Source organism: Vitis riparia, chromosome 18, assembly GCF_004353265.1.
Source record: "Vitis riparia cultivar Riparia Gloire de Montpellier isolate 1030 chromosome 18, EGFV_Vit.rip_1.0, whole genome shotgun sequence".
Taxonomy (NCBI): Eukaryota; Viridiplantae; Streptophyta; class Magnoliopsida; order Vitales; family Vitaceae; genus Vitis; species Vitis riparia.
In genome coordinates this window covers 14345605-14360461 of record NC_048448.1, presented here as the reverse complement: position 1 = coordinate 14360461, position 14857 = coordinate 14345605, and the positions used below count along the sequence as shown (strand labels likewise).

The 14857-nt window shown below is 37.6% G+C and overlaps 1 protein-coding gene and 1 long non-coding RNA gene across 2 annotated transcripts; both read left to right on the top strand.

The window, feature by feature from the left end:
* The first annotated feature begins 3286 nt into the window (after nucleotides 1–3286).
* On the top strand, nucleotides 3287–3616 carry LOC117905447 (36.4 kDa proline-rich protein-like). Its single transcript, XM_034818367.1, has one exon. It carries the CDS (start codon nucleotides 3287–3289, stop codon nucleotides 3614–3616), a length of 330 nt encoding a protein of 109 aa, XP_034674258.1.
* Nucleotides 3617–5578: 1962 nt separating this feature from the next.
* On the top strand, nucleotides 5579–14647 carry LOC117906328. The gene is made up of 2 exons (XR_004649793.1): nucleotides 5579–5915; nucleotides 12360–14647. It is a non-coding gene; the product is annotated as an uncharacterized LOC117906328 (long non-coding RNA).
* Nucleotides 14648–14857: the final 210 nt, after the last annotated feature.

Here is a 14857-nt window from a genome sequence, read left to right as displayed (position 1 = left end):
TCCCTTGCTACTGCCAAGACTAAGAAATTAGGATCGAAGTCACTGCTCGTTTTCCTCTCTTTCACTCAGCTCTCCCCTCTGCTCCTCTCCAGCTAAAAAAAATCTAACTCCCAAAAAAAATCCCTTCCCTCTCTCCAGCAGCTTCTTTTCTCCCTCTCTCAGCTTTCTGCTCTCTCTCCAAAACCCTCACTCTGTCGTCCGCCCTGCTCCACTTCTGTTTTTCTCCTCCAGCCAGCCATCAACCTCTCTGTTCATGCATCAGCCCTCATGGACTTCCCTGACCACCAGCATGGTTGTGGTCAGTTGCTCCCCACACGTTTCACGCAGCTGATGTTTCCAAAAAAAGGGTCCCCGCCCCAGCCTTTCTCGAGTTGACACGCGTAAAACCTCAGAAATGCTCCACCTGATAAGAAACGAGCTGCAGCTAGATGGGGGTCTACACATATTGATTTTTTTTTAAAACTTTTTAATACTTAATATAAATAAAATATTACAAAAACAAACAACTTAATATTTAACACTATTAAGTATTAAAGTTCTATTTAGAATTAAGCAAAAAAAAAACAAACACAACCTTAGTGTATATCTAGTAAAGGGAAATTGCAATTATAAAATTCGTATAAAAAAAATTAATTACTTAATTATTAGAGATACATAATAATAAAATACCATTTACAAAGAATATTATATAATAATAGGAAAATATATAAAAAATATATAGGTATATCTATATTAATTTCTTAATTATTAGAAGTACATAATACAAAAGTCCTAATATATGAATACAATAGATAAATAGCTGATTTAATTTCAAAAATAATATTTTTTTTCATCTGAATATTTTGTTTCATATAGTGTTTCTATTCTTTGCATTCTAATCAAACATATTATTATTTTAAGGATATGTTTGGTTACTAGAAAATATGAGAGAAAATGTAAGAAAAAAAACAGATAGGAAAAATAGAAAAAAAGAAAAAAATGAAGGAAAATAAAAAAATAGATTTAAAATTAATAAATTATTTTATACGCTATTTCAAATCATTTCACTTATTTTTCCTCTTCTATATAAAAATTAAATAATTTTAAAATAAATAAATTTCTATCTAATTTTAATTGCATTTGATTTTCTTTCCTATTTTCTATGTTAAAACCAAATATATATGAAAATAATTTTTTTTAGGCTATGTTTGATTGTCTTATAAAAAATAATAAAGAAAATAATATATAAGTAAGATTAATTAAAAATTTATATATTTTCAAATAATTTAATCTTTATATTGGAAAGTGAAAATAAGTAAAATGAGTTTGAAGTAGCATGTAAAAATAATTTAATAATTTTAAATTAATTGTTATTTTCCCTCGTTTTTTCTTTCTTTACATTTTTCCTTTTTATTTTCTTTCCCTCGCATTTTCCCTTACATTTTCCGGGAACCAAACATAACTTGAACATTTCTTTTTTCTTAATATTTTCCCAAAACCAAACATAGCCTAATTGTTTGCGCTTCAATTAACTCAGTCAACCCTTAATGATAGAAATCCTTTTCCTTGATTAAAGTTAATGGCATATGATTATGTAAGGATGTTGAGTTTGCTTTTAGCCATTACTGTGGTGAATAGTCTTGCATTTGCAATACTAGGAAAATGATAGTATTTTCACTTGATATTGTTTGCTTGAGTGGGATGTTCTAATCTCGTTTGGGAAAGCTTGTGGTATTTGGTGCCTAAGTTGGATATTTTGATCTAATTTGGGAAAGTTTCTTGTTTCCTCTAAAGTCAAAATTATGATTTTGGTTAGTAATAAAATTATTATTATTATTATTATTAATTCGGGTTTTAATAAAAGGTGCTCTGTGATTATGGTAACATTTATTATTTATCATTGTCTATAACAACATATAAAAAACTACCAAAAACTGCAAGTAATGGCTTTTGTGTTTTTATTGGAGCCTAACCAGTCACCACTCCCCACTTCTGTTCTCTGTCTACTTCAAAGGCTTGAAGAGCACTATACCTTTCCTAATGTGGAGAAACCGTAGAAAGGTGGCTAGGAGAAGTTGGGTAGTAAGTTATTATCATGCTATACGTCTTCGGAACAGACTCTCATCTTCCTCTTCCTCTTCCTCTTCCTCTATGATCACCTCTTCATCTCTTATCTCTTACACTTACAATGAAGTTGCTAACCATCTTCATCTTCCTAACTTCACCATAGCAAGTGATGTTTTCAACTTTTTCATTTTTTTTTAACTTGGTTTTTTAGAAAAAAAGAAGAAAAAAACCATTATTTTAAATGACCAAATAAATAAGAAACTACTTAATAGAGCAATAATTTAGTAAATAAATAATTTGACTTATTCTTCCTAAAATACCCTTTACTATATTGGAAATTTGTCCCATTCTCAACCTTACTTTTCCATATGGTGAGCTGTAATGCCTACAATTAGGTCAACGAGTTATGAGTTAGTCCTGTATGATGGGATATTTTCGGGTCTCCATAGAATGGAATTGACAGATAATTAAAGCCAAACCATTGCAGGGTATGGTTGAATTTATAAATATACGTTTGAAATTGAAAAAGTGACCTTACATGCTAGTCTTTTATGAACCGGTTACACGTCCCAGCTATCAAGCTATCCTTGGAACATCAGAACCCTCATCTTCACATGGTTTTAAAATACTTTATTATTATTTTCAAGCTTTACCATACCCTAGTCTTTTGTTCTTGCCCTGTGGGCTACTAAAATGAAGTACAGACCACATGTAACTCCAAGGCCAAACTTATGCAATATCATTTATCATGTGCACCACAGAAAACGTCTCATTTTACAAATATCAGTACAGTTAAGAAATGAGTTTATCATTACGCGACATCTCACATGATTATCATTTTGAAGAACTCAGGAAGATCAGGAATATATGAAGTTTGCAAACACCAACATAAGCTGAGGTATTCTTGCAAGTTGGTCTGTAAAGATGTTCACTCATAGAGTCTTATCACGTCCTGTTTCTAAGTATATATCAAACCCTTCCTAAGCAACTGAGGTGGCGGATTCTGCGAAACCCACTTGGGAAATCACCTTGCCGGCAGTTTGTAAAGATTTGGTCCCATAGAATTTCCACCATTTTTAACTTACTCCCATAGTTTTGATGGTGACATGCTTTTTTAACTTTCTCTCTTTATTTTTGATGTTGATGCGCACTTGAGAGATATTCGGGATCACCTCACCAGATATAAAGACATGAAGAGGAGTCTTCTTTCTCACCCTCCATCTCCTGCCTCTCTTACACGATGACTCTAAGCCTGTTTATCCTCTTCCTCATCGTCACCCCACTCTTTGCACTTCCCACCATTGAATCCTACACCCCCATCCACCCCATGGCTGAACCTGACCCAAATATCGTATCCCCTCCGCACACCCCGATCCACCCTATGGCTGAACCTGCCCCAAAGATCGTACCTCCGTACACCCCGATCCACCCCATGGCTGAACCAGCCCCAAAGAAGGTATCCCCTCGGCACACCCCCATCCATCCCATGGCTGAACCAGCCCCAAAGATGGTATCCCCTCCTCACACTCCTACGCACCCCGCAGTTGATATGCTGCCGCCCAGCCTTTGAAATGCTGCCGGCCCGCCGTTGATATGCTGCCAGCCCGCAGTTGATATGCTGCTGCCACTAGGGGATATAGTAGTAAATAAGAATGGTGGCTGTATCTTTTATCTATGAATGAAAAATTTTATTTTCATTATGTTAATGTGTCAATTTCTGATAATATAATATGACATATTAATGTAGCATTTTATTTCCCACGAAAAAAATTCTAGTAAGTGTTTGTCTCGAATGTTAACAAATAGGGATTTGGTCTTTGGACCGGAACGGAACTACCAGCCTGAATTTCAAAGGGCCATCCGGTGGTTCTGCCCTTGGTTCTAATATGTATGCTATGGACGCAAAGGTTTGAAGAGCCTGAAAAAAATACTGCAAGTGTCCCAGCCGCTTCAAAGGCTTCTGACAGGGCGCAAAAAGGCACAACCGAAGTGAAATGCTTATGCTTAAGCCATCCACTACTCCGGTCTATGAGTTGGACAGTTCTGCCTCCTCAAAGAATCATCCTTCATTTCACTAATTCGGATTAACATCGACCTAAAATTGATTACATAGGTTGGCAGTTCAAGGAGCTACGGTTATTACAAGCTTATAGCTTCATACCTGTAGTAGGAGATACGTACCATAGTGACTTGGCTTTGGGGTGGTTTCTCCGTGGACAATGCCACCTTAAATCGTTTTCTTAGTCTTTGTCATTTACTTTTAGTAGAAACCACCTAAGGGTCATCTTTTGCTGCTTTGAGTGAATCTTTCTTGAAACAGGCCTTTTCATAACTTAGAAAGAATTTCGGACTCATCGAAAGTGCGAGATGAACTAATCGGAGCGAGGACCGCTAAATGCCAAACACGGTACGATATACTCCTCGATAGCCTGCCCAGACCAATCCATTCGATCCTGCTTGACTAGCAGCTTCCCCCGTTCCATGCATGGCATGAGCCAATTGCATTGAAAGGTGGCCTTATTCTGGGATCACTGCTGGAGGAAGGAGAGTTGCATGCAAGTACTAAAAATTAAATAATTTATGTAATTTTTATCATTATCCAAATATATAATTAAATATATCATTATTCAGATACTATTCCAATAAAAATAATATTTTAAGATATTAAGATATGAATTTATTCTATATCACTTCATTCCCTTATTCATTTCAATTTTTTCGAAATCAAAATTTTTTTGAGAACACCAAAAAGGATGTTTCAATTTTTCCAATTTTTTTTTTTTTTTAAAACTTAGCTAGCTTTCTAGAAAATAAAAAAAATAAAAATTACCCAAATATGTCTTCGGACCAAATAAATACAAAACTATTTATTAGAGGAATAATCTAGTACATAAATAATTTAATTCTTTTATTAAAAGGAATAATATATAATAAAAAATATGGAAAGAGTTAGAAAAATATGAAAATGTTAATATATAAGTTATATATAATGTTTTTTGAAACTTGAGGAGGGCATGTGCCGTTTACATATCTAGAACAATACAAAGGTAGAAAACAATATGTTACTACCCTATTTAGTTTTGATAAAACCAATATTTTAAAAGAAAGATTCAACTTGACCAACTTCACTTGTAAACTTTTGCTAATCATTACACTCTTCAAATTGTATCGAAATGCCACCAAACATCAATCATAATACAAAAATACCATGAAATGTCTCATTTTCAACCTATCAGAAGCTTAGAGCTTGTTTGGACCACACTACCTATTACCCTTAAATTATTGTTTATAATAAATTGTATGTTAAAGCTCTAAATAAGCCATAGAGTTTCTGCAAGCAACTATTTACTATTTCAAATACAATTTTATAAAGAGCAAAATAACAACTTTTGAATTGTCAAGTGAAATTTACAAACTTTTGTCCTTCTATAGACCCTCATTTTGTATCCTTGGATAGACTTGTTTTTTGCCTTTAGGAGGCAATTTTCTGGTCTCCCTTGGGAGGCTTTTAGACTTCCATTTCTTAGCAATCCTTGAGGAGGACACGTCGCAGGGAGAGCACTCTCTGAAGGTGGTTTTGAGAGAGCTGTAGGAGGCCTCTCGGGGGGGACACGTAGCAATGGGATATTCTCTCCTGCTGGTGACCATTTTAGGCAGAGGATTGTTAGAGATGGTGAGAGTGAGGTGTTTCGGGGCAGAGGAGAGAGTGTTGGGAGGCAAGAAAAGTTGAAAGAGAGTAGAGGAGGCTGGAAGGAAGTAAGGTAACAGAGAGCAAGGAGGACGGGAGGGAGAAGCAGAGAACTAGTGGGAGATTTATCTGGTCTTGAGGAGGAAACAAGGGAGTTCTCCTGGAAAAGGAGGTCTTCCAGGTAAGGCCACTATGAGCTTCGTATTTTCCCATTTTCGAATTGTTCTATTTCATCTTCTGCTGGCTTTTAAGCATTATCCTATTGATTGGTTTGGAAATCGAGAGTTCCTTGATTACTTTGGTTGAATATGATTGTTTGCATATATTGCTCTGTTTTGGTTCCTTTTTGGATTCTTTGATTTCCCCCGTATATAGCGGGATTCATCATTGAGTTGGGTATTTGATAGTCATATTTTTGCTCTCAACTGGTTTCACCCGTGAAGGTTTCAAACAACTGGGTCCTGGTATTTCTACTATCTCAATCGGGGTATAAGCCCACCAAGCAGTAAACCCTATGAATGAGTAGGCAAAGCAGGAGAATGAACCGTGTGTCTTTTAAGTAGGAATACGTGAGACCTTCGGTTAGTGAAAGGTGCACCGAATTTCTTTCCGCCAGGGCGAATCTGGTGTATCATAAGGGATTTGTCTTTTCTATTGATTGGATCAAAAACAATTCTTAAATGATGTATTTAACTCCAGGGATGAATGGAACAAGAAGTCTTTATTGGTTCTACCTCCTAGTTTTTATGAAGAGAATGAATCTTTTTATCGAAGGATCAGAAAAAAAATGGGTCCGGATCTCCTATGGAAATGATTTGGATAGCCGATAGGCTAGCAGTAAGCTTGGCTACAGCGTAGGGTTTGAGTCAGGGCAGGGGAAGCTGTGAGCGCATAGAAACTGCTTGGAGAAGGACTTATACTCTTGGAGAACAACTTAGAATTGGTACCGTTGAGGTCCCATCCATGTTCAAAGAACAGATGTAGCTAACCAACGAGCAAACAAACCTGTGGCAAAACGCTTTCACGCAGGGGTAGAAGTAGAAGACCTTACAGGAAGCCCCATGAATATTTAAGAGGTAAGTTTACTTGTCGTTGTGAGCTATAGGTTAGTTGGCAACTTTAGTAGTTCAGCTTCGTCAGTGATCACTATCTGATCTACGACCAGCCTTCCGGGCACTATTGTCTCTATTTCTGTTACCCATGTTCACATTGGTGCTTCTTCCGACTCAGTCTCTGTCCCTACCTTCAGGTCTCGGTCTCCAAGAAGCGGAGGGCTAAGCCACGGGAACTTGAAGTGCTTTAATAAGATCCAATGGTGTTGGTTCACTAGCATCATTAGCTGGCTCTGCAACTTTCACTTCCAACTGGATACCCAGCAATAGTCTATACCGCCTCTTCTTCATCTTCCGTTGCAGTGGGATCAAAAAGGGATTTCGAGAAAAGTTAGTATATGAGTGGAGCGAGAGCGACTCCAAACTCTGCTTGCTTCAACTCACTTCACTTGATTTAGAAAGTTTGATTGAATTGCGTATAGAAAAAGAGACATGCTTTTTTTTGTAAACAGGGGACATAGACCCTTCCTCGGAGACTTGCCCCCATTGATTAGCCCAACCCAATTCCAATTCAAGTTCTTATTCACTGGAAATGCTTCCTTTACTAGAGCTGGTAATGGAAATGTTGAAGTTTTAGCTTGTGTTTTCTTGTCTAATAAGAATCCCTCAAATCAAGGCTTGATCATTGTATATATCCTTTCTCATTACTATCTATTAAAAAAAAAAAAATATCCTTTCTCATTACTATAGATTAGAATTTTCTAGAAACAATTTTTTTTTTTTTTTTTGGCCATATACGCTAAGTCAACACTCATGTATATTTAAACACAATATTTCTTATTCTGTGAGTGCTTTTCCTGTTTATCCCCACGACCCTTTTCATCCCTTCTTCTTATGATATCAGAGCCTTCCTATTAACGCATCAAAAACCAACCAAGGCTGGCTCATCAGTTTCTTCTCCCATCAATTCAACAACTTCTCTCCCATTTGATTTTCAAAATCATATCATTGCCATTAATGTTGACTTTCAAACCCCTCTGAAACTTACATCCAACAACTATTCTACCTGGAGAGAACAATTCAACTCGTTGCTTGTTGGTCTTAATCTCAAAGGTTATATTGATGGATCAACCCCTTGTCTATCAAAAACCATAACCGAGAATAATACCGAAATCCCTAACCCTGCGTACCTATTTTGGATTCGTCAAGACCAACTCATTTTTAATGCAATTTTGGGTTGTATTTCTGAAGATATTTTTCTCTTTATTGCACTGTCTGAATCATCCCAAGCAGCCTGGAAGAAGCTTGCCACTACATATGCCAAACCATCCCATACCTGGATCCATCATCTAAAGGAAAATCTTTCTCATATTTCACAAGACACTCTCACTATTACTTAGGACATGCAACAAGCAAAAGGTTATATATGCTGATGCTTTAGCACTTGTTGATGCCCTGATTAGTGAAACCTTCCTCATTATTCACATTCTTGATGGTCTCAATAGTGAATTCAAGGAGATTATTGCTACTGTGAGAGCACGTGAGACTTTTATTACCTTTGAGGAACTTCATGACAAACTACTTGCTTATGATATCTCAAAAGAGAAGGCTTGAAACAAAACAACAACAGTATCACTGCAAATGTGGCAACCAAACAAAATCCCAACAACTGAAACAATTATAACACCTATAAGCAGGGCAGATTTTACCACAGTTGTGGTAACAACAGTACTAAACAAGATCAGAATCCAAATAGAAACTCTAACCCAAAGCCCTACAAAGGGTATTGTCAACTATGTGATGAACACGACCAAACAGCTAAGCGTTGCCTGAGGTTTCATGTCTCTCTATCATCATTGCAACCACAATCGCAACAATTTTTTCAACAGTATTCACGACCTCCACTCAACTATGAACCACCTTTCTTTTCTTCCCAACCAAGAGCTCACTTTGCAGCACAATCAAATGGCTTTAATATGAGTTGGTTGATGGATTCTGGTGCGTCTCATCATGTCACTTATGACTTGCAAAATCTGTCTTTACACTCAGAATATGATGGTAGTGGTGACAAGTGATTAGTAATGGTATTGGTTTGCACATAACTCACACTAGTTTTACCACTTTTTCTTCCCTTTCCTCTCACTCCTCTCAACCTTTTACCCTTTCTAATGTTCTTTGTGTTTCCTCAATGAAAAAGAATTTGGTGTTTGTTTCTAAATTTTGTCAATCTAATCATGTCTCAATTGAGTTTCTACTTTTTTCCTTTGCGGTGAAGGATCTTCAAACGGGGGCACCACTAGCGAAGGGGTGTAATCAAGATAAAGTCTACGAATGGCCATCACGTGTGACTTCATTGACACCTATCCTTGCTTTTGCCAATCTCAAAACCTCTCTTCAACAATGGCATAATCGTTTTGGCCATCCCTCCAAAATTCTCCAATGAATTGTCTTCTCTAATTAGTTGCCTTTGTCCTCTTCTTTACATGGTGAAAATGCTTGTAATGCTTGCAAATGTAATAAGATGCATAAACTTCCTTTTCTTGTTTCTACTTTGACAAGTCATGCACCTATTGAATTAATCTATTTGGATGTTTGGGGGTCATCTCCTATTATCATTTGACGGTTTTCACTATTATGTTGTGTTCATTGATCATTTCACAAAATATTCGTGATTGTTTCCAATTAAATTCAAATAAGATGTTCCTACTATGTTCAAAAAGTTTAAATTGGTAGTTGAAAAATATTTTCAAAAACCAATCATTTCCTTTTATTCTGATGGTAGGGGTGAGTTTATTGCTCTTAATTTTTTTTTATTTTTTTTTATTTTTATTTGAATCTCATGGTATAAATCATTTTATCACACCTCCACACACACCTGAACACAATGGATTCTCTGAATGTCGTCATTGTCACATTAGAGAAACTGGTCTCACACTCCTGACACAAGCCTTTCTCCCTTTTCAATTTTGGTCTTATGCATTCATGACTGTTGCATACCATATCAATCGAATCCCTACTTCCACACTATCCTTTCACACTCCTTATGCAAAATTGTTTGGTCGTTCCCTGAATTATTCAAAGCTAAGGGTTTTTGGGTGCCTATGTTATCCTTGGTTGAAGCCATACATTAAACATAAGCTTGAACCAAAGTCAAAACCATGTGTTTTTCTTGGTTACTCAAAGAATTAAAGTGCCTACTATTTTGCTTTAATCTTTCCACGAAATGTTTTAACATATCTCGATATGTTTATTTTCTTGAAAATATTTTTCCTTATTCTTTGCTTGACCAAAACTTGTCCAGATTAACACTGGACAATGTTCAGAATTGGTCCCACCCAGTCACCCACACACCTTTATTTTCTATTATGCCTTTTAATCTCTTCAACCTCTCCATGTTGATTCCTCTTCTTCCCTTATTCGCAAATCCCTTGGGTCGTTCTCTCCATCGACTCTAGGTTCCCAAGTTCCCTCTAACCCAACTCTCTTATGTCTGCCTCGTCATCATCAAATTTTGCTCCTTCTTCCCAATCACAAACATGTGTGCATATTAATTCATCGGCAACTTCTCATCCCCCTAATGATGTTCCTATTCATGAAGAGCCCCTTTCCATTGAACCTCGCCTACACCTCCTTCATCAAAGTGTTCCACAAAAGGTATGTTCTTCTTCTCCTACTCGTACTAACACCATGGTTACACGATCTCAAAATAATATTTTCAAACCTAAAAACCTTTTTCTTTCTACTCTTTCTTCACCCAATTCTCTGATTGAACCTACTCGTGTCTCACAATCACTGAATATTCTTGAGTGGAGACGAGCAATGTCTAAGGAGTTTGATGCTCTTATCTAGAATAAAACTTGACAACTTGTTCCTTCTAATTCTCAATAGAATCTCATTGGCTACAAGTGGGTTTTATGCATTAAGAAAAATCTTGATGGTGAAATTTCTAAATACAAGGCCCGTCTTGTGGCTAAAGGCTTTCACCAACAACCTGCCCTTGACTACACCAACACTTTTAGTCTAGTTATCAAAACCTACCATTGTTCGCCTTGTTCTTTGTTTTGCCTTCTCACAGAATTGGTCTATTCGGCAACTTGATGTGAATAATGCATTTTTTCATGGTTATCTTTTAGAGGATGTCTACATAACTCAACCACTTAGCTTTGTTCATCCAAATTTTCTTGATCATGTCTACAAATTACAGAAGGCTTTGTATGGACTCAAACAAGCTCCTTGTGTGTGGTATATTGAGTTGAATTTTTTTGTCCTATTTGCTCATTTCTCTAATGCTCAATCAAACACATCCTTATTTATTTATGCTCATGATAACATCATTGCTTCTCTGCTTATCTATGTGGATGATCTTATTCTCACTATTAATCATTCCTCATTTCTTACAAGTTTTGTCCAACGACTATCTACAAGGTTTCCCATTAAAGATCTTGGGGTGCTTCATTACTTCTTGGGTGTCGAAGTTCTTACCACTTCACATGGGATATTACTCACTCAAAGCAAGTGCATTCAGGATGTTTTTTTCTCGTACTAGAATGTTTGATGCTAAGGACGTTCACACTCCTCTTTCCAGCAACTCCGTTTTATCTCTCCATGATAGAGCAAACCTTTCTGATGCTACTGAATATTGGTAGCTTACAATACTTGTCTATTACACGTCCCTATATTTCTTTTGCAGTCAACAAACTCTCACAGTTCATGCATCAACCCACCACTGCCCATTGGGTTGCTACCAAACGTCTTCTTCGTTACTTGAAAGGTACTATCTCGCATGGTCTCTTTTTATGCAAGAACCCCCCACTTCATCTCCATGCCTTCTCTGATGCTGATTAGGCTGGGAATAAAGATGATAGGATGTCGACTAGTGCCTACATTGTCTTCTCTGATCCAATTTCATGGGCTTCTAAGAAGCAACGCTCTGATGCTCGTTCATCCACTGAACAGAGTATGAGGCAATTGCTTCTATTGCTACTAAACTTTCCTGGATTCGATCTTTTCTCATGGAAATCACTATCTCTCTTCCACAACAACCCACTATATACTGTGATAATGTGGGAACCACATACTTGTGTGTCAAATCTTGTTTTCCATTCTCGTATGAAACATGTTGAGATCGATTTTCATTTTGTCTGTGACCAAGTCAGTAATAGCAACCTCTGTGTATCTCATGTCTCCTCACAAGATCAACTTGCTGATACCCTAACCAAGCCACTATCATGCCAATAGTTGCTCTTATTATGGTCCAAGATTGGTGTCCTCCAAGGACGCCCACTCTTGCGGGGACATGATAGAGATAATTCTGGTAACAAAAGTAGCAACATTTCTAGACGATATTATTTTGATGCACCAATAAGGGAGATTCCAAAGAAAATTCTGGTGCAATAAGAATCCCTCAAATCAAGGCTTGATCATTGTATACATCCTTTGTAATTATTGTAGACTAGAATTTTCTGAAGATACATTTTTGTTGTTGCCATATACACCAAGTCAACACTCATGTATGTTTAAACACGGTATCAATAAGAATTTTCTGTGAGTGCTTTTCCCATTTATCCCTGCAGCCCTTTGCATCACTTCTTATTGAGTATCCCAAGCTGCTAGCTGGGTTGGCCATCTTGGTTGGGATGTTTCTGGGAGTTGCAACTCCAATACCATATTCTGTGGATCCCTAACTGCGACCTTGATGTTTGAGCATGAGGAAGGTCCGGTGGTCAAAGAGGTATTTCTCAATTTTGGGTTGCATGGTGTCTCTGAAGAGCAGATTTATGATATTGCAAAGCAGATTGGTGATGCAATCGGGAAATTGCTGGCCTTATTCTTGGTGGTCAAACCATATCAAGCATGTTGGTATCAATCAACTGGTCCTTATTGATTTTGGATTTAACTTCATGTTAACCCTTCCAGAAGATAAAGCTGATGACTACTGTGCTTGAGTGGGGCTTGCGTAGTCTGGAGTGGGAATGCTTACAGGAGCAGGCAAAGCAGAAAGATGAGGATGAGAATGAGCAATAACGGATGCAGATGGCATTGATTTATTGGCATGATGTTGCTGTGGTTGAGATAATGGACCTTGCAGATAATAAAGATGAGGACTTACTCCCTTCAATGACTCATTTGTCTTAGTTGATGCACTTCTAGCTGATCAAACTAATTTGTTAGAGCATCATCCAGCATTGTGCATGGAAGTGGGTTGTGGAAGTGGTTATGTCATCACTTCTCTAGCCCTTTTTCTTAGCCAGGAGGCCTAAGGGGTCCATTATTTGGCATTCGACATCAACCCTCATGCAGTGAGGGTGACCCAAGAGATTCTGGAAGCACATGGAGTTCATGCAGAGTTGATAAACACTAACGTAGCATCAGGGCTGGAGAGGAGCCTGGCTGGAAGGATGGGATAATTAAAACTGCAGGTGTATTCTCTTTGGGCAGTCGGGAAGATGTAGAAGTGAGATTCCCAAAAAGCTCTGGATGAAATCCACCTCTGAATACTTTGAAACCGAGAAGCAAGATGTTAGATACTGGCAAGCATTCAGAATTATTTGCCAAGAGATGCTGACGAAGATAAGCATTCTATGAACCAATGCATGTTTGCAAAGGAGTCCACAGAGAATTCGGGAACAGAAATTTCTGATAACAAGGACAATGAATGTTCAGGTTGAAATAGATTTTGTGAAGGTGAAGGCTACTACTGTCAACCTTAACAGCATAGAAAATGGGTTTCTATGGGATACTACTAGTGTTGGATCTAATGGACTGCTAACAGAAGATGGGTTGCCCAAAGAAAGCATTTCTGAGGCTGGTAAAATGACACATGGTGCTACTTCCTCCAGTATGGTGAATCAGCAAGTGCAAAAGCGTGCCAATTCACCCAGATTGCCACAATCTATTACAAGTAAAAGGTCCAAAGAAGAATAGATGCGTGGTTCACAAAGCCTCCGTCCTCATGGCCACCTTAATGCACGTATGGCCGGTTCTTGCCCATCTCCAGCTTTGGTATCCTCAGCATCGCAGAGTCTCCATTTCTCTTGCTCCATTGGGTTTCAGAAACATCATGCAACCACTGTATGTGACAACCCCAGTTACACCATCCATGCCTTTTTCCTGCACCAGTCCTCTTCCAACTGAGTCACCTGGGTAGCCAGTAGCTCCTCCAGGACAGAAAGGTCTCTGCATCATCCAGAGTTTTACAGAGAAGCTTTCATCTGATTTCGAAATGTTCTGAGGAATCAAAGTAGTACCATGCGAGGAACTATTTTTATGAAGGATGCAGCAGAAACTTGAAAATCTCTCTCGAAAATTGGAAACCAGATATCAACAGGTAGTTCCAGCTGCCACTGCATTTGTTTCTCTTGATAACAATCCAGAGGGCCTAAACATCCCAGTTTCATTTACATTGGAAGACAGCTTGGTTTCTCCTTGTTCTGCCAAAAAAGAAACTAGAAATATAACTGAATTGAAGATTAGAAAGTGAACTTGAATCTTTTAGCCGTTGAGTAATACGAAATATTGAAATCGAAAGAGGCTTTGATCTGGCCTGTAGAGGAGAATATGGCTGCAGCCCCGATCGTGTCAATTAAGATAGCGATTGCTTAGATGCTGATAGTAGAAAAACAAAAGGTGAATGGCAAGAAAGGCAAACAAAGGCCTGAGAGAGGAATAAAACTAATTCATTGATTCCATCCCTTCACTGATTGTACAGTAGCAACATATATAGGAAGGCTTGGAACAATCGAGAAGAGTTCAGCTCATCCAGAAAATGAAAAATAACAAAATAAAAAATTCCACTAACTTGTAACAACCTAACAAACTCTGCATATTTCTTTGTTCAACAAGGAAGGCAAGTTTACGTCTATATCCTGTGTATGGGAGAGCAGAATTCATATCATTTGACAGTAAAAATCATTAGAAAGCAATAAAAAAATGATGATAAAACTGTTCACCCCATAAGAAGAACATTCCAGCTGTGTAATAAGCTGTCTTCAACCCTACAAGTAATAAAATTCCCGGAAAAAAATCACGAAGTGCTGATCACGGACCCATTTAGATGAGGGGCTGCCAAAAA